General features: G+C 58.1%; 1 protein-coding gene across 6 annotated transcripts in view; it reads right to left on the reverse strand.

Moving 5' to 3' along the window:
• Positions 1 to 13,262: 13,262 nt before the first annotated feature.
• Positions 13,263 to 20,101, reverse strand: part of MICALL2 (MICAL like 2) — a 31,815-nt gene continuing 24,976 nt past the window's right edge. For 3 of the 6 annotated variants that reach the window (XM_030800878.1, XM_030800877.1, XM_030800879.1), the window contains 3 exons: positions 19,850 to 19,891; positions 19,035 to 19,458; positions 13,263 to 13,586 (listed from right to left, as the gene is read on the reverse strand). In XM_030800878.1, the coding sequence (XP_030656738.1) occupies positions 13,479 to 13,586; positions 19,035 to 19,458; positions 19,850 to 19,891 (574 nt within the window). In that variant the 3' untranslated portion in view covers positions 13,263 to 13,478. Of the gene's footprint in view, positions 13,587 to 19,034; positions 19,459 to 19,844; positions 19,892 to 20,101 lie in introns of those variants that run through there. The other 3 variants (XM_030800881.1, XM_030800880.1, XM_030800884.1) reach the window with 2 other exon arrangements.

The following is a 20,101-nucleotide window of genomic DNA, read 5'->3' on the forward strand; positions in this document are numbered from 1 at the left end:
TCAGTGGCCTTGGGGAACCAGTTGCCCTACCTGGCTCTCCAGACCCCTCTGACAACTGGAGCTGGACACGAGGTGGGAGGGCTCCCCAGCCCCAGGTAATTAAAGCACATGGTTATGTAGAAGTTTGTAATTAAACACTTGCACATCTTCAGACATCCCAGCATGGCACCTGATGAATTAATTACGAGGATGCCAGACCCTCAGGTTTTCCTCCTCACTGAGTGTGGAGGGGTGGCCCTGAGCCTTCATGGCGGGGAAACGAGTTGGGGGCAGGATGTCAGGGGAGCAGAGCCAGCTTCCACCGCAGGCCCTTCTCCTGGCCCCTGGCTCTGCCAGCAGCCCACCCCCACCCAAGTACCTAGACCAGAAACAAGACATCCTCCCCAACCGCTCCAGACTCAAAGCCATAAGTTCCAGACCCGATGTCCTTGACCAGCACCCACCTGGCCACCACCCCAACTCCTCCCTCAAGCTGCTCCCACACCCAAGTCTTGTCCACCCCACCACCGCCACCCTAAGGCGCCCATTCTCCCACCCCCTTTCGGCCCCTTCCTGTTGCCCCTTCTCTTACCTCCCCAGAACCCAGATCCGAAGATGCTCTAGGAAGGGCACATCACTTCTGTGATCTCCCTCCCCAAGCCCAGAACCTCAGTCAGACCACGAGAAAAGCCTCAACAAATCCAAGTCCAGGGACATTCTGCAAAATACCTGACCAACACTCCTCAAAACTGTCAAAGTCACAGAACAGAGGAGTCCCAGGAGATTTGACCATGCTATGTCGCGTGGACTCCTAGAGGCGGAGCCGGAGCAGAAAACGGGTATTAGGAAGCACAGGAAATTGGGAGAAAGTGTGGGGTTTCACAATGAGTCATGTGCTGATGTGGGTTTCTTAGCTGTGACAAACGCACCAAAGTAATGTAAGATGTTAACATTAGGGCAGACTGTAGTGTTGTACAGGAATTCTCTGCGCTGTCTTTGCAACTTTTCTGTACGTCTAAATATTCTAAAATAAAAACGTTCTTTTAAAAAGGGAGTTTGGGCCAGGCATGGTGGCTGACGCCTGTAATCCCAGCACTTTGAGAGGCCGAGGCAGATCACCTGAGGTCAGGAGTTCGAGACCAGCCTGGTCAACATGGTGAAACCTCGTCTCTACTAAAAATACAAAAATTAGCCAGGCATGGTGGTGGGCACCTGTAATCCCTGCTACTTGGGAGGCTGAGGCAGGAGAATTGCTTGAACCCAGTAGGCGGAGGTTGCAGTGAGCTGAGATCGCACCACTGCACTCCAGCCTGGGTGACACGGCAAGACTCCGTCTCAAAAAAAAAAAAAAAAAAAAAAAAGAAAAGAAAAAAGGGAGCTCGGGTAAGAGATCTGGTCCAAATAGGGCACAGTGTTCACATCTGCTTAGTCCTGGTGATGGGTAAATGGCTATCAGTTATTCTGTTTCCTGTGCTTTTCTGCATTTGAAATGCTACCCAATGAAACATGTAAGAAAGAACAAACCCAGATGGAACGTCACCCCTGCCTGATACTCTCCAAAGGCTTGGTCTTTAGAATCACGTCCGAAATTCTCGCCCTGCAGACAGAACAAGAACCACCTGGCTCTTCGTTCCCGCTCTGATGTCACACAGAGCCTGGCCAGTCCCTAAGGCTCCCACACTCTGCGCTCCACCCCCATCTGACGTCAGACAAAAACCTGGCCAATCCCTAGGACCCTGCACTCTGCACTCCACGCCCCCATTAACGTCACACAAAAACCTGGCCAATCCCTAGGACCCCCACACTGCGCTCCACCCTCATCTGACTTCACTATAAAACCTGATCGACCCCTAGGGCCCCACATTCTATGCTCCACCCACAAGTGACGTCACACAAAAACCTGGCCAATCCCTAGGGCCTGGCACCCTGTGCTCCGCCCCAATCTGACGTCACACAAAAATCTGGCCAATCCATAAGTTCTGGCACCCTGCGCTCCACCTGCCTCTGATGTCATCCAGAGCCCGGGGCCTTCCCAGTCTGCAGCTTCTGTGAGTCAGGTGCTGGGAGCTCTGTGGGTCGCAGCCCACACCCCCAGAGGGGTCACCACTGTGTGCCTCACTGAACGTGAGCCTAGTGGCTCACAAAGCCCTCCTCACCCACCCAAGTCAGGGCTCAGGGCTACCTGTGAGGTGAGCATCGTTCTCCCATTTCACAGATGGGGAAACTGAGGCAGAGGGCAAACGCATCTGCCCAGTCCATTGAGGTGCTAGCATTCTTCCACACTGTTCTCCCAGCCCTTGCTTCTCGCCTGTAAACTGTCTCGGACCAAGAATCCTGCCTGTTGTACGCCCAGCCCGGCTGAAACACAGTCTGGAGACGCTGTGTTCCAGGCCCTGTTACCCCTCCAGCTCCCGTGCCCCTGTCTCCTCCTCCTCCTCCGCGCCCTCCTCCTCCTCGCTGTCTCTGCACCACTTCCACCTGCCCAGGCCTTTGAACCTGCAGGCTCGTACCCTGCGGGCTGTGCCCTGCCTTGCCCTGACAGCACAGCACTGCACGGCCTCTGCTCTTCTCCACCTTCCATGGGCCTTTCACGGGACCTAAGGCCACACGCTCTGTACATGTGTGTGTCTCTGCATTGCCTGTTCCCCTCTGCTGGGAGGTAAGCAGGCCGTGGTCTCCATTGCTATACCTGCTCGGAGCAGCCCTGGCAGATAGTTGGCACTCTGCTCTTGGAAGAAGCCATGTCCAGGTGGTGGGGGCAGGTGTTGGGGAGGCCTCTGATTCCAGCTAGGGCAGGGGCAAGGGTCTGACAAGGCTGACCAGCGTGCCCACCACGTGTCCCTCATCGCTGAACGCACCCACCTCCTCTGCCAGCAGGACCAGGCCGCTGCCTCAGCTCTTCCAGGCCTGATGGAGCGGCAGAACCCAGAGCTGGCCAGGCTGCAGGAAACCCACCAGTATGGCCAGGTGGCCCCCCTGGTGGCTGCTTCCTGCCCAGCCCAACCTGGCTGCCACCAGCTCCCTCCACATGCCTGCTCCGTGCAACCCTGGAGGGTCCCTGAAACTCCTCAGAGCCCCAGTTTCCTCCTCCAAACAGTGGAGGCTCATGTGTCCCAGTCCTGGTCTGGAGGAAGTTCCCTTAGCTGGGCCTGGCTGCTGTTCTGGGAGTTCATGGTCTGGGGACATTGCTACCACTTTGCTTTACAGAGCATGACCCAGGCTCCTCCTGGTAGCACCTGTGGTCAGAACTGGCTCCAACACAGGGGAGGAAACAGAGGGCCAGAGGGCAGAAGGGATGACTCAGTGCCTTACCATCTATTTCTCTTGTAAAACAGGCACATACATTTGCACTCTCGAAAAACCTGTATGAGCCAGGTGTGGTGGCTCACGCCTGTAATCCCAGCACTTTGGGAGGCTGGGTGGATCACTCGAGGTCAGGAGTTTGAGCCCAGCCTGACCAACGTGGTGAAACCCCATCTCTACCAAAAATACAAAACTTAGCTGGGCGTGGTGGCGCGTGCCTGCAATCCCAGCTACTCAGAAGGCTGAGGCAGGAGCATCAGTTGAACCCAGCAGGTAGAGGTTGCAGTGAGCCGAAATCGCATCACTGCACTCCAGCCTGGGCGACAGAGTGGGACTCCATATAAAAAACAAAAAAACAGAAAACAAAAACAAAAACAAAACAACCCCAAAACCCGTGCATGAACACACATGCTTGCATGAACACCCACGTATCATCATGAGTGTGCACACACTCCAGGGTTGGGGTTAACCCAGGCCCTGAGCCGGGCCTGCGTGGCTTAGTATGCACATGTGTGTGATGTGACCGATGTGTAACACACATCCTGTGGGCGTCCCGTGCCAGGAATTGAGGGAGCCACACCCTACTCAATGTGGGTGACAATCTCCGGGCTCCGTGGCTCATGGATGGTGGAGCGTGTCATTTCCTGCATGTGACACAGTGCGGACTGTGCAGAAGGCAGCTCTGTGCCTTGGAAGGCAGGGTGCAGAGGCGTAAAGTGCTCACCATGGGAATGCGGCCGGCTCCTGGGAGAGGACCTGGAACGCGGATGTGGCCGGCTGTTTAGTGGGTGCCATGCACAGTGTTTGACACATCAGATGTGATGGGTACCTCACACAAAAGACGTTGTACTCATCAACAAATCAATTCAGTGACACTTTGCTGAGCACCTGCTATGTGCCAGGCCCCGGGTATACAGCAGTGAGTGGACAGATCAAGTCCCTGCCCTCGTCGGGGGTGGTTGGGGAGGCCCACCCAAGACTCGGGGAGGTCGGGGGCGACCACTCCGGGAGAGAATGTTGTGGACAGCAGGGCCAGCAGGCAGAGTGTGCCTGGGCTGTCCGAAACCTGCAGAGGCCAGTGCTGCCAGAGTCAGTGAACGGCAGGGTGTCCCGAGGGCCGGGGGGCAGATCGCAGGCCTTAAAGCCACACAGGTGCTCCATGCCCTGACACAGACCTGGCCTCTGGGTGACAAGCTCCTGAGGGGCTGTCCGTGGTCCCAGGACATGGGAGGCCAGGCTGCTAGAGTCTGAGGACTGGCGGGGTCCTGGGTGCCCCGGTGCCGCTGCACAAGCTGGTTCCCCATCTTTGTAGGTTTGCTAACTGCCCCCGACACCACAAGACTGGCTGGCCCTGCAGAGGGATGGGAGTGGCACAGAGTGAGACCTGAGGGGGTGGCCAACGGTCTTCAGCGTCTGTGCAGCCCAACTCCCATTGTACCAAAGGGAAACTGAGGCTTGGAGAGGATGAGGCCTGGCCCAGGCCCTTCATAATGGGACAAGCTGCTGGGACGAGCTCTTGGGTCCTCAGTCTCCCTGGCCAGGTGTGCACAGGTAAATAAGGAGGTGTGTGGCTCAGCTGGAGGGCAGATGTCCCCGGGCTCAGCCAGAGCATTCGAGTGGCAGAGCTTGGCCAAAGCCACAGCGCCCAGCCAGTCCCCGCTGAAGGCCCCGTGAGCCAGCTGGGCCGGCCACCCAGGCTCCCAGAAAGGGAAACTGAGGCTCAGAGAGGGCTGCCCCTTGCCTAGGGTGCTCCAGTGCAACTGAGTCAGACTGGGTCCTCAATCTTCCCACCCTGTCCCCCCACCCCAGCCTCTGTGACAGAAAGAGACCAGGGCCCTGGCCAGGGGCCGAATCCAACCCCAGCCTCACCCTGCCCCAACCCCCCGAGGAACAATTTACCTTTCGGAGCTGGTCCAAGATATTAATTAAGATAAATCTACCTCAATTTTGAGATTCTCTTATCATGTAATTTATCAAAATTATGTTAATTATTTCTGTAGGGCAGCAAAATTATTACCTCTTTTGTGTCTGATTTGTATTAATATTCATAATTTAATAATTCAGCATCTCGGCCATCTGGTCAGGGAACAGGCTCCCTTCCCTCCCTCAGTCTGAGCCAAAGCTTCCCCACCACCCCCGCCGGTGTCCCCAGGGCCCCATCCACCCTGTCCCCGGCGTCTTCCCTCCGTCCAGCCCTGCAGACGCTGCCTCCTGCCCCCTGCCCTGGCCCTGGTGGCCCCACCGGCCCCGAGGCACAAACAGGTACTCACACAGTTACGTGCAGGCACTCGACACCCCCGCTTGGCAGGTGAGCCAAGCTGAATTGACATTTTCCACACTTTGTGAGTTTTACACTGTAATTTGACATAATTAATGCCTACATTACTGCTGATAATTTAGCTAGTTAATTAAACTCGGAGGAGATAATTAAGGAAAGGCTACTGCTTGGATTGCTAATTGTTTTTGTCATTATTTCAGGGGGCCGACAGCTGCTGGCTGAGTCATCCTGTTTTGTCAGCTGACGGGTCATGTGACACAGGGGTCCCCCGGGGGGCCCCCCACTTCCAGGGGAGGGAGGAGCACAGCCGGCTACCTGGCTGCTGCCTGGAGCCTCGCCAAGCGCTGCTGGCTGCTCTGGTCTGGCCTCACCCGCTCCAAGCAACGACAGCCTCCTGTGATCCCTGGGGCCTTCTGAGCCTGGCTGAGAGCTCTGGCCTGAGGCACACCCAGGTCAGCCTAAGCCGAGGAGGAGGGGACACCCCCAGCCCCCGCATCCAACCCCAAGACGCAAAGTGGCACCTGGCGGCATCTCAGCCTTCTGCAGTGGTCAGATAAGAAGCAGAACTTTCTGAGCCTGCTGGAAGCAGAATGGATGAGCCCCCATAGCAGAGAATGACAGAGAAACTGTGGGAGAAACAGAGAGGGAGAGAGAAGGGGGAGTGGGGAAAGGAACAGAGAGAGGGAGAGAGAGAGGAACAGAGAGAGGAGGAGAGAGAGAAACAGACCGAGAGAAAGGGAGAGAGAGACAGAGAAAGACAGAGACAGAGAGAGAGAGGGGGAGAGAGAAGGGGGAGTGGGGAGAGGAACAGAGAGAGGGGGAGAGAGAGAAACAGACCGAGAGAGAGGGAGAGAGAGACAGAGAAAGACAGAGAAGACAGAGAGAGAGAGGGAGAGAGAGACAGAGAGAGACAGGGAGAGGGAGAGACAGAGAGAGAGGGAGAGGGAGACAGAGAGAGGGGGAGAGGGAGACAGACAGAGAGAGAGGGAGAGGGAGATAGAGAGAAGGAGAGGGAGACAGAGAGAAGGAGAGAGAGACAGAGAGAGGGAGAGAGAGACAGAGAGGGAGAGAGAGAGACAGAGAGAGGGAGAGACAGACAGAGGGAGAGACAGAGACAGAGAGATGGAGGGAGAGACAGAGAGGGAGGGAGAGACAGAGACAGAGAGAGACAGAGAAAGACAGAGACAGAGAGAGAGACAGGGAAAGAGAGAGAGAGACGGGAGAGGGAGAGACAGAGAGAGAGGGAGAGGGAGACAGAGAGAGGGGGAGAGACAGAGAGATGGAGGGAGAGACAGAAACAGAGAGATGGAGGGAGAGACAGAGAGGGAGGGAGAGACACAGAGAGGGAGAGAGAGAGACAGGGAGAGGAGGAGAGAGAAAGAGGGACAGAGAGGGACAGAGAGACAGAGAGGGAGGGAAAGAGAGAGAGGGCGAGACAGAGGCAGAGAGGGGGAGAGAGGGAGAGACAGAGACAGAGGGAGAGATAGGGATGGAGAGACAGAGAGAGAGAGGGAGAGAGAGATAGAGGGATGGAAAGACAGAGAGAGGGAGGGAGAAAGAGACAGAGAGAGAGGGAGAGACAGAGGCAGAGATAGAAAGAGAGGGAGAGACAGAGGCAGAGAAGAGGAGGGAGAGAAGAACAGAGAGGGAGAGAGAAAGAGAGAGGACAGACAGGGAGAGAGAGACAGAGAGGGCGGGAGAGAGGGAGACAGAGGGAGGGAGAGACAGAGAGGGAGGGAGAGACAGACTGAGGTGGGAGTGAGGGGGAAGAGGGGGCAGGAGCGGCACGTGGAGAAGCTGTCAAGCCCACCTTCCCTAGCCCCATCCTGCCCACCCTCCTGGGGGCTGGTTGACTCAAGATCAGAAGAAGGGGCTACGCCTGGGGAGGCATGTCATTGTCACTGTTGTCCTCATTTCCATGGAAAACGGGGTCCTGCAAAGGTCCCATAACAGGGAAGTGGCCCCAGACCCAGTGCAGGCCCTGGGAGGGCCACGGCGCAGGAGGACGCAGGAGGCTGGCCCAGTGGCTCTGCCCTGGTGGGGGATGGGACGGCAACTCTGCTTCCTGGGCCTCGGCATCCCCACTGACTTCAAGGGAGTGGACGGGGCTGGACAACCCCCAGGCCCCAGCACAGACGGTGTGGGGAGTTGAAGGACATCCCGTCGGCAGGACATCAATGGAAACCACTAGGGTATTGACTGGGCTCCCAGAAAATTCAAGTCAAAGAGGCTTACACGACCCTGGATTCATTATCCTTCCCAACAAGAAATCTACACATAAGAAGGTTCTAGATTGGCTAATTCGGGCTCAGTGATACCAACAGGAGGTCAGCAAAGACCCAGGAGCCTTCCCTGTTTCTGCCCAGCTCCTCTCTGCTTGGTGGCCTTACCATCCCTCGTGGTCCCAAACTGGCTGCTGTGGCACCGTGAGTCCCGCATACCACCATGGCACCCCAAATACCAGATGGCATCCAGCAAAGTTGGGGGCTGTGTCTCCCACATAATGATACTATTGTCTTAATGAGAGGTTTCTAGGGGACTTAGAATTCCAAGAGTTTCTTCTGCTAAGCCCTTGATTTTCTTTTCTCTGCTGGTACCAGCTGTAGCTTGGACCACAAGAACTGCCTTTCTCACCACAGCAAAGCACCGCCTCATGGAACCCTTAATCAGTAGGTGTCTGACTTCAGAAAGAAGGGTTCCCTTAGCAAATCCCTAATTCCTGCCTTGAGCTTTCAGACTGGCTACCTTCAGCCTAAACTCAACCCTCTCTCTCTCTCTCTCTTTATTTTATTTTATTTTTTTTTTTGAGACGGAGTCTTACTGTGTCATCCAGGCTGGAGTGCAATGGCACCATCTCAGCTCACTACAACCTCTGCCTCCTGGGTTCAAGTGATTCTCCTGCCTCAGTCCCCTGAGTAGCTGGGATTACAGGCACCTGCCACCATGCCCGGCTAATTTTGTATTTTTAGTAGAGATGGGGTTTCACCATGTTGGTCAGGCTGCTCTCAAACTCCTGACCTCGTGATCCACCCACCTCAGCCTCCCAAAGTGCTGGGATTACAGGCATGAGCCGCTGCGTCCGGCAACTATCTCTTATAAGACCTTACTGGCCAGGCACGGTGGCTCATACCTGTAATCCCAGCACTTTGGGAGGCCGAGGTGGGCAGATCACTTGAGCTCAGGGGTTCAAGACCAGCCTGACCAACACGGCAAAACCGCATCTTTACTAAAAATACAAAATGTTAGCAGAGCGTGGTAGTGCTGTGCCTGTAAATCCCACCTACTCAGGAGGCTGAGGCAGGAGAATCGCTTGAACCCAGGAGGCAGAGGTTGCAGTGAGCCCAGATCACACCACTGCACAGTGAGCCAAGATCACACCACTGCACTCCAGCCTGGACGACAAAGCGAGACTCCATCTCGAAAAAAAAAAAATCTTACTGAAAGCCACAGGAAGTAGTCAGTGATATCACAATGATATCAGTATGCTGAATATGTTCTTACTGCTTCCTCAGCCTTGACGAATATGAAGTCTGGGACCCAAGGTATACCATAGGTAACAGCCGTATGCAGTTGTACATGAGTCCATCACAGTGACAGCCAAATTCTCAGCCTGGGTGGTGGGGCCCTGGCACCCTGCGCCCTTCACTCAGACAATTCCTCATCTTATGTTCTGTGACTTTAGCACCCCACTCCTGGAACCAAATTCCACATCCGTTAGGATGCTATCATCTACAAATATCAGAAAATTGAGAACGTTTAAACAAAGAGGATCATGATCCCATAAGTAGTAGGTTGAATATGCCCCCAAAACTTCCTGTCCACCTGGAACCTCAGGATGTGACCTTATTTGGGAGTAGGGTGCTTGCAGATGTGATTAGTTAAGGCTCTTGAGATGAGTTCATCTTGGATTTAAGGTGGACTCTAATCCAATGACTGATGTCCTTAGAAGAAAAGGGAACTTTGGGCACAGAAACACAGAGGAGGAGGCCAGGTGATGGTGACAGAGGCAGAGACTGCAGTGACAGTGTCACAAGCCAGGGACACCCAGAGCCACCAGGAGCTGTAAGAGGCAGGGAGGATCCTCTTCTAGAGCCTCTGGAGGGAGCGAGGCCCACATTTTTTATTTGTTTTTGAGACAGGATCTTGCTCTGTTGCCCAGGCTGGAGTGCAGTGGTACGATTGTGACTGACGGCAGCCTCAAACTCCCAGGCTCTAGCAATCCTCCCCTCTCAGCTTCCTGAGTAGCTGAGACTGCAAGTGCGTGCCACCATGCCTGGCTAATTTTTTTTTTTTTTTGACACAGAGTCTTGCTCTGTCACCCAGGCTGGAGTGCAGTGGCCTGATCTCGGCTCACTGCAAGCTCCGCCTCCCGGATTTAAGTGATTTTCCCAGCTCAGTCTCCAAATAGCTGGGATTACAGGTGTGCAGCAGCATCCTTTGCTAATTTTTGTATTTGTAGTAGAGACACGGTTTCTCCATGTTGGCCAGGCTGGTCTCAAATTCCCGACCTCAGGTGATCCACCCGCCTTGGCCTCCCAAAGTGCTGAGATTACAGGCATGAGCCACCACACTTGGCCTAATTTTTTAAATTTTTTGTAGAAATGGGGTCTCACTGTGTTGCCCAGGCTGGTCTCAAACTCCTGGGCTCAAGCAATCCTCCTGCTTTGGCCTCCCAGAGTGCTGGAACGACAGGCATGAGCCCCCAAACCTGGCCGCCTGCCCACGTCTTGATCTCAGACTCTGGCCTCTAGAAGTCTAACTGTTCCTTGAAGCCCCCCATTTTTGGTACTTTGTCACTGCAGCCAGACATCACTCATGCATCCCTAATATCCATTCCCCACCTCCCCTTTTAGCCTCCACAGCAAGCCCCAGAGAGAACTACATTCCCCAGCATCCCTTGCAGCCCAGCCTGGCCATGTGACTACATCCTGGCCAATGAGGATAGAGCAGGCCACATCTGGTGGGCCCTGGATGTCAGCGAGGGAGTCATATGTCCTTGGTTTCTGCCCCCTGGACCTTCACACCCACAGCCAGAACTGGCATCGAAGACCACCCTGGTCCTGTATCTCTCCACCTATGCCCTCCGGGCCCCACCCCACTGTGCTTCCCCTCTGACCTCTCCCAGCCTTTTCACTGGGACGGAGTCCATGCTTGGCCAGAACTTGCAACCCTCCCTGGCCTCAGGCCCCCTGCCTGGCTGAGCCGCAGCCCTCCCACCAGGCTGCCTCTCCCTCCCCTCAGCACCCTCCCCAGGGCCCCATGTCCCTGCAGAGCCCCGGCCCCCAGGACTGCCATCCTCTTTATGCCTCCACCAGGTCCTCGAGGACGGGAGCTGGTGGGTCTCTTGCTGGTGTGGGGCTGCAGTACCAGCGGGTGGCCTGGCATGCAGGAGATGCTCAATTAAAAGAACGGAACAAAGGGTCCGGGTGTGGTGGCTCACGCCTGTAATCCCAGCACTTTGGGAAGCTGAGGCCGGTGGATCACCTGAGGTCAGGAGTTCGAGACCAGCCTGACCAACATGGCAAAACCCCATCTCTACTAAAAATACAAAAATTAGCCGGGCGTGGTGGTGCACGCCTGTAATCTCAGCTACTCCGGAGGCTGAGGCAGGAGAACCGCTTGAACTCGGGAGGCGGAGGCTGCAGTGAGCCAAGATCGTGCCATTGCACTCCAGCCTGGGTGACAGAGCGAGACTCCGTCTCAGGAACAAAAAGGATGGAATGAAGGATGAAAGGATGAACAAACATTTCCGGGAGATCGCTGACGGCAGGCCGAGGCCGCCCACCTGGACCTTCAATGATGTGACTGTGGGCGGCGTCCACGGGACAAAATCTCCCAGCGACCAGCACCCACTAGTTTCATCCCATGGAGGGGTGTGTGGGCCTGGGGGGATGGGGTCCTGGGGGGACGGGGTCCTGCTGTGACGCTGGACTTAGCCTGGAGTGTAACAGGAAACCCCAGACGGCTTCTGCAGGGGCCACCAAAACACTGAGCTCACTTGGGTGGGGAGGGGAGGTTGGGGAGACACGGAGAGTCCTGGAGTCGGGGGCTGGTGGAGGGGAACGCTCAGACCCAGGAAATCGTGTGGGAGAAAACAGACAGGACGTGGACGAGGGAGGGGCTACCATGATGGTGGACACCCCAAAAATGGTGAGTAGGATCTCAGGAGACCCTGCAATGTGCCAGAACAGCCCTGTCCACAGAAATGGAACCCGAACCACAATGAGTGGGCCACACCTGTCATTTTCAATTTTCTAGTAGCTGCGTTTAAAAAAAAAAAAAAAAAAACTAAAAAGGATGAAGCGAGAGCCAGGCACGGTGACTCATGCTTGCAGCCTCAGCTACTTGGGAGGCTGAGGCAGGAGGATCGCTTGAGCCCAGGAGTTTGAGATCAGCCTGGGCAACATAGCAAGACCCCAGTTCTACAAAAAAATGCCTGTAATCCCAGAATTTTGGAGGCTGAAGCAGGAAGATCGCTTGTGTCCAGCAGGTCAAGACCAGCCTGGGCAACAGAGTGAGACCCCATCTCTACAAGAAGTTAAAAAATTAGCCAGGCATGGTGATGCATGCCTATAGTCCCAGCCACTCGGGAGGCTGAGGTGGGAGGATCGCTTGAGCCCAGGAGGTCAAGGCTGCAGCGAGCTGTAATCACACCACTGGACTCCAGCCTGGGCAACAGAGCAAGACCCTGTCCCAGAAAAAAATAAATGAATCAATACATTTTTATAATTGCTAGCCTGACGGCTTCTTTTCATCTCAAGAGACCTCGAAAGCCCCAACAGCTGCTCTCGGCTACCAGGGAATGGGCCTTGTTGAAGTGCAAAACTGAAGCAGAAAGTCTTTGCTTCCACGCCCGCCCCTGCAGGCCGAGTCCCCGTCCTCTGGGCCTCCAGGCCACTTAGCCTCAGACCCAGCCTCTGTCCCGCTGGCCCCGAGAGTGGCTTCCTGGGACTGTGTCCCCGGGCCTACCTCCTCTGCTGTCCTCGGCTTTCAACTTGCTGTGACTTGTGTGACTGCATCCTCCTCCCTCTTAAATATTTAAGGTGGCCGGGCACAGTGGCTCACTCCTGTCATCCCAACATTTTGGGAGGCCGAGGCGGGCGGATCACTTGAGGTCAGGAGTTCGAGACCAGCCTGGCCAACATGGTGAAACTCTGTCTCTACTAAAAATACAAAAATTAGCCAGGTGTGGTGGCGCATACCTCTAATCCCAGCTACTCGGGAGGCTGAGGCAGGAGAATCACTTGAACCCGGGAGGCTGAGGTTGCAGTGAGCCGAGATTGTGCCACTGTACTCCAGCCTGCGCAACAGAGCGAGACTGTGTCTCATATATATATATATATATATCATATATATATATCATATATATGATAGATATCATATAGATATCATATATATGGTAGATATCATATAGATATCATATATATATTTAAGGTGGCAATTCTTAAAATGGGAACATGCATCCGCTGAAATCCCTCCACCATCCCTGGTATATCCTCGGACCCCGATCCCAGCCACCGCCTACGTGCAGATGAGGCCAAGTCCATCTTGCCGGGCACCGGCTCCAGGCCTGCTGCTCCTGCTTACAAAGCCAATCGCCCCTTTTCCAGAAAGTTCTCCCCCGTAAGTCGAGACTAGAAATGGCCCATATGGAAATATAATGTTGTTAAAACCACTGATTAAGTTTTACACAACTGTGTGGGAGCAAACGAAAAGGTTTTAGCTTTTTAATTTAAGAAAAGAGGAATGTGATATAATTTCAATTTGTGATAAGATGAGATGTTCTCGATATTGCAGTTTCAATTGGATTATATCCTAACGTGCTTTATAAAGTGTCAGGCCGGCTGCCGACGAAGGTGTGTGTGTGATTATCTTCATTAATAATCCGGTGGGCTGGTGTTTTTTCTATCCGTCTTCATCAGTGTTTCCGGCCCACCTGGGAGATCTCGTTAGCGCAGAATCCAAAACTGTGACCTGAGACGGCACGGCTGTGATCGTCACGGCAGGCCGGCCCGGAGGGGAACACCTAGGTGGACCGACAGACAGATGGGGTGTCAGGACCCGTCACAGCCGGCTGGTCAAAGGTCTCTGCTGGGAGGGTCCCCGGGGAGCAGGGCCCTGGGAGTCCGAGTTCCAGCCCAGTAGGAGCCAGAGCAGCTTCAGGCTGAGGGCAGTTCCCCCAGCAGGGGGTCTGCAGACAGGAGCAGGGCCCGGACGCATGATCTGGCTGTGCCCCTCCTGGCGGGGTCTGCAGGGCTGAGGGGGCCACCCAGAGCTCATGTCCACCTCCCACCTGATGCCCCAGCACCCGGGACCCCAGAATTCCCTGAGCGCACACCCCTGAAAGCCCCTTCGAGTCCTCCTGAGGCCTTCCCAGTGCTGGCGTGGAGGCTCCCAGGCCCGAGGTGGGAGGTTCCTCCCTCCCAAAGCTAAGCAGGGCGTCCGGGGAGGAGAAGTGGGGGGAGCTTTGGGCTCAACTCTGTCCCGGGCCCCACAAAGGTGAGGGTGGGTCTGGCAGGGAATGGCCGCTGGGAAGCAAGCCTGCATGGCAGCCGTCAGCCCCCTGCGTCTCGGGCTCCAAATGGGGCCCCTTCTCCATGATTCACCCGAGAATCAAGGCATGGCCGGCCCTGGGGTCCCCGTGAGGCCCTGGAAGGACGTGGAGGGGCAAGAAGAAGCCAGGAGGAGACCCAGGAAAAGCTCCTTCTTCCCGGACACCCTCACAGCAGCCGCTCGAGGTTGGAAGGAGGCCAGGCTGCAGAGGTGCCTGCCACAGACGTTTCTGCCTGGGGGTAACTGTGGGCTTCCCAGAGGCCCTCCCCTAGGCAGCCCCCCAACTGGGGCCGTGCAGCAGAGCCACATGGGGGGCCCTCATTGGGAGGAGTCTGAGCTCTGCTCCCTGCCTCCTCCCAGATGGAGGCCAAGGCACAAAAACCAGGTCCTGCCCACTCCTGCCATGGGGCCCTGGGCACTCCGTGACTCAGTTTCCCCTCCTGTCACAGGGACAGAGTGTTGCCCACGACTCCCTAGTTTCTGTGAGGGGCTTCATGGCACAGGGCATGGCCATACCCCCATCGAAGACCCCTCCAACTCTTGCCCCAGCCAGCAGCAGCCCCTTTCCCCACCCCAAGCCGGGCCCACCCTGGCAGGCTCAGGGACTGGGAAGGTCCCTCCCATCTCTGGCCTCATCGCCGTCCTCTGAAAAGGGGTCTGGGGGTAGCTGAGGTGCTGTTGGAAGGGCCAAGCCAGTTCCTGTGCATTGGGGCAGGGCTGGAGGAGGAAGCCTGGGCAGGGCAGACGGGCCCGCAGGGGTGAGGGGGCCCCGCCATGGAAGCAGCTGGGGTCAGCTCTGCGTGTCAATCCCCCACTCTCTGCCGGGCAGCCCAGCCATGACATTCCCAGGCCCCAGCCGGGACCCCACAGCCTACACAGATCAGGGTGGGGGGTGGCCTTTGGGCCCGGCCGGGCTGTCCTCATCACTCAGGGCCAGGGCCGGGCTCCCTCTCTGGGCCCCAGGGAACAGGATGGCCCCCCATTCTGAGATGCCCGGAAAATCCCCCAAGAGACCTTGTGCTCTCTTCCCAAGTCCCTCCCTGTCCCTCCCCTGCTCAGCCCAAGTCCGGGTAGGGCAGGAGGTGCCTGGTGTGTGCCCGCTGGCAGTGGCTCCACCACCCACGAGACCTGATTTAATCCTCCCACCCCAGTCAGGGCAGGGGCAGCCCCGGGGGTCCCACAAGTATGAAACCAGTCAGGTTCAGGCAGGTCTGTCTCCCTGGACCAGTGGACCAGCTAGCAACCGTGGGCCAGGTGCTAGCCCCCTTGACAGGTGAGAAGACTGAGTCCCGGAGTGGCCTTGAGCCCTGGTGTCATTCATTCATTCAACAAATCCTCATCAGGTTCCTGCTGTGTGCCAGGCACTGTTCTAGGCGCTGAGGATGGCGTGGCAGAGACGAAGGAGCCCAGACCTCCGGAGGATCCGTCACAGAGAGGAAGCCCAAACAAGCATCTAAACACAGGTGCGTTCCAAGTGCTGGAAATAAAGCAGGGTGGCCGTGTGCTGACGCCTGTCATCCCAGCACTTTGGAAGGCCAAGGCAGGAGGATTGCTTGAGGCCAGGAGTTCAACACCAGCCTGGGCAACATGGCAAAACCGTGTCTCTACAAAAAAAAATTTTAAGAATTAGCTGGGCGTGGTGGTGTGCGCTGGGTGTCCCAGCAACTTGGGAGGCTGAAGTGGGGGGTTCACTTGAGCCCAGGAGGTCAAGGCTGCAGGGAGCCTTGACCATGCCACTGCACTCCAGTCTGGGCAACAGAGTGAGACCCTGTCTCTAAAAAGAAAGAAATAAATCAGGGTGAGGGGCAGGGAGCCTCTCTGAAGAGGGCACAGTTAAGCAGAGATAGCAGGATGCCAGCTGTGTGGAGTGCAGGGGCCCCAGCAGCAGGACCAGCAAATGCAAACGCCCGTGGCCAAGGCCGGGCAGCCAGAGCGGAGGGGGCAAGGGTGACGGCAGGTGAGGCTGGAGGAACTCCTGGGAATCAGCCCAAGCCTGTCCCGGCTTCCCAAGGGGTGAGCATGAGTCCCCACCAGCTGTCCCCACCCTCCCACAGACCAGTGCCCTGTAATGGCTGGGCTGGACCCCTGTGCCTGGCCTGGAGGGGCCACTCAAGTCCAAGTCCAAATTCCGAGCATCCCACTGGAGACCCTGCTTGGCCCAGCCTTGCCCCCCTCCTTGTCCCTCCTGCTGCAGCCGCACGGGGCCAGTGTCAGCTCCCCACCCCGGAGCTCACCAGAAGGACCACACTGGTCCCTCAGCCCAGAACACTCCTCAATCCAGCCCTCGATCCCCAGACCTGAGGCTGTAGTATTGAGGCCAGTGCAGATACCGGGGCCGCCGGGGGTGTGGGTCAGGGAACAGTTCCTCCCTTTCTCTGCGGCCCCACCCACCCCCATATCCATTCGGGAAGACTGGCTGTTCCTAGCCATGTCTGTAGAGGGAAAGCCGCTGAAACGTGCATGGACCACGTGCCACATGCACAGGCACGAGACGATGACCCGGAGTCTCTGGTAGGTGTGGGTGACGTCCAGCCAGGCCCCTGGGGAGCTGCACGCCTCTGCCCTCCCTGAAAGTTGTGGGGGATCATCTAGGGTGGGTGGGGCCCGGGCTGAAACTCTTCCACATTGGGGTTGGGGCAGCCACTGCAGGAGCCGGGCGGCGGCACAGCCAGCCCCACCTGTGCCCGAGCGGCTGCTAGGGGAGTCCCACGCCCATCCTCACAGCCTCCTGCAGCACGGGCATCACAGGGCCTGGCCAATGCCCATGGCCCCAGGGCTGCGCTCCTGCCTGTCTCACCGTGATGGTGTCACCGGGGTCTGCAGGTGCTGGGCCCCTGGTGGGCAGCAAGGACATCCCACAGGGCCGGCTTCGCGCCTGGAGGACCTGACCACTTGTTGCAGGGGCTCTGATCACTGAGCACCAACTGTGTGACCAGCCTGGAGCGCATGTGGCACCCCAGGGCTGCTTCTGAGGTCCCCAGATGCAGGGGGCTGATGGTGGGGGCAGAAGCTTCCTGGCCCTGCGGTGGGACACCCCCGGGTGTGAGTCCGCAGCAGGACCGGGACCCAGGTGCCACACCCCTAACTTGCTGGACAACACTCCCTTCCCATTCCGGTCTCCAAAACGCTATGCAGCCCCATGCCCTGGCCCCACCTCGCTTGCTGTGTGACGTGGGAGAGCCGTAGCCCTCTCCCAGCCTCAGTTTCCCTATCTGAACAACGGAGCTATTCTGGCCCCCGGCTGCCCCTCGCCGCTAAGTGGCTCTCTGCCTCCCCCTGGTGGTGAAGAGGCCACACTGCGGCGGGTCAGGCCTTGGAACGTAAGCAGGGTGCTGAGATCCCCGGGGACCCACAGGCTCAGCTCCGGGACCCAGTCCAGACCGTCCTCCACGGCGTCATGCTCCTAACACAGCAGAGGCCCTGGGGCTTCTGCTCAGAACCACCCGAGGCGCCCAGTGCCCGAGGAACGAGGCCACATTGCTGCACCTGGAGAGTCCCCGCTGGCCCAGGCCCTGACGGAGCCCCTCTCTCCATCACCCGCTCCGCCCCACCTGACCCCGGCCCGCCCCGCCCACCTGCCCGGCCCGCCCGCCCACCTGACCCCCCCGCCCCCCCACCTGACCCCGGCCCGCCCCGCCCCGCCCCACCTGACCCCGGCCCCGCCCCGCCCCGCCTCACCTGACCCCGGCCCCGCCCCACCCTGCCCCACCGCACATCTTCAAGCTCCCAGATCATTGCCTATGCTGTTCCTGCAATGGGACACGCCCTGCCCATCCACCGAGGGACCCCTACTCCTCAACACCCAGGTGAGAACCCCCTGCAGAAGTCTCCTGGAGGCTCAGGGTCCCGCTGCTGCCAGCCACTGCCTCCCAGTCCTCGGAGGGCACAGGGAGTTTCCACCAACACACTTAGTCCCAGTGGCCTGACTCCAAGAGAGACCTCAGGGCCAGGCAGAGAACGGCCCCGTTCCCCACCCACTGCTCTGTGCAGGTGACCCACTGGCCTCACCTGGGGGGGCCCCTTTCCCTCCACGGGGGCCCCGAGTGGCCGGCGGGAGCAGGGGGTACAGAGGGAGGGAGCAGGGGTCTCACTGTCAGCAGAGGGCAAGAGAGCACCTCAGTGCTCCTCTACTCTCATCACTGCCCGAGGCACACCGGCGGGCCCCTCCAATCCTCACACAGCCCCCAGGCAGCCCATGTCACCAAAGGCTCAGAGACGGCAGTGCCCTAGCCCAAGGCCAAACAGCTGCCAGGAGCAGAGCTGTGACTGCAGAGGCTGTGCTCCATCCGTGCCCCCCAGCCCACCCTCCCTTCAATACCCCACACCCAGCTCATGTTCCAGGAGTCTGAGACCCTTGAAGGCACAGTGAAGGCCACGGAACGCGGAGGTCTGCCCAGCACAAGCTCCCCAGGGCCCACGTGCACACGGCAGGGGCTCCAGGCTCTTGAATCTGCTCTGGCCGTGCTGGGACCCGTGGGGTCCCGACCCCACCAGCCACCAGGTGGAGAGCACTGGTGCTTTGCCATGGCTGAGGGTTCCCCAGGACCGCTGCAGAGGCTCCCACAGCAGCTGAAACAGCGCAGCGACAAGCAGCTGAGGCCACCCCTCTCCACACAGATGGGGAGACTGAGGCTTACGGGGAAGCTGCACTTCTGACTGAGTGCTCCTCCCACGACATCCACTCTCAGTGGGAGTCAGAAAGGATGGGGCAGCCCACGTCCTGTCCTGGCCACCCGGAAGTCTCCCTGACCAGGGACCACCGCTCACAATCCCCCATCCCAGGTCCCAGTCCTGGGAGAACAAGGTCACAGCTCTCAGGGCACCGATACATGGCAACCCAGCACCCAAGAGTTCCCAGTCTCCAGCCTCCTCTGAGGCTCCCACCAGCCCATCTGTGCCAGGAAGCTATGAAAGGGCCCACCTTCGAGGGCCAGGCCCTGAGAGGGTCGGCTCCTGCTCGAGGCCACGGAGCACGTTCGTGCTGCAGGCAGAGCTGGGAGGCAGGCGAGACCCCAGGCAGGTGCAGGGCCGCCCAGGGGCACTGAGGCAAACACGGGGGCACGTAGGAGGCTGGGGCCGTGTGGTCGGTTTCTTTATTGAGGCCACAGACGGTAGCACAGGTCCCTGCTGTCCACATGCCCCTTGTAGGGACAGGAGGCCTTTCCTGAGTCCAAGTCCGGATGCCGGGTCCGGGCCGAGCCCACGGCCCCGAGTCCAAGTCCGGATGCTGGGTCCGGGCCGAGCCCACGGCCCCACGGGCTACTACTGAGAGGGGCTGCTTTTGCTTTTGCTTTTTGGTGACCAGATCTTGGACAAGCGGAACTTGGACTTCTTCCTCTGGAGGCCTAGGGGACAGGTGGACAGTGAGGCCGCGCTCATTGCCACAGCCGCATGGCCATGGCCCACACAAGTCCCCCTGCCAGAAACATCCTTCCCTTCCACTGGCCACAGTCCGCCCTGGGCCTCCGAGCCTGCAGGAAGCCCTGTGCCCTCCCACGTGAGAACCCGCCCCGACTGGGTGCCCCGGAAGGCTGGTCCCCACCATGACCACATGGTCACCAGCTGCCCCTGGCTCTCTTAGTGATGGGAGGGAGCTCTCACCCTCAGGGTGAACCTGCCTGTCCTGTCACCAAGGCTAAGGGGGGGCCCGACACCCGGCCCCCCACCCCCAGCTGGAGGCCCGGCCCACCCAGCCAGCCAGCCCAGCCCCCAGCATCCCTGGCCCAGTCACCCAGCTTCTCAATCATGTCCCGCAGCATCTGGTCCTCCTCTTGTTCCCTGAAACGGGACCAGGTGGCCGTGAGCGATAACGGCAATGGCAACGTGCCCTGGAGGGGCCCCCGGACAGTCTCCAGCAGTGGCACCCCAGCCCTGAGCCCCACCTGGACCCATGTCACCTGCCCCTTCCTGCTGACAGGCCACACCTCGGGACCCTGCTCCCACCAATGCCAGATCCCTGCCCTCTCCAGAGCCAGACCCTCAGCAGTG

The sequence above is a fragment of the Nomascus leucogenys genome, chromosome 20 (genome assembly GCF_006542625.1).
Source record: "Nomascus leucogenys isolate Asia chromosome 20, Asia_NLE_v1, whole genome shotgun sequence".
In the NCBI taxonomy this organism is placed as follows: Eukaryota; Metazoa; Chordata; class Mammalia; order Primates; family Hylobatidae; genus Nomascus; species Nomascus leucogenys.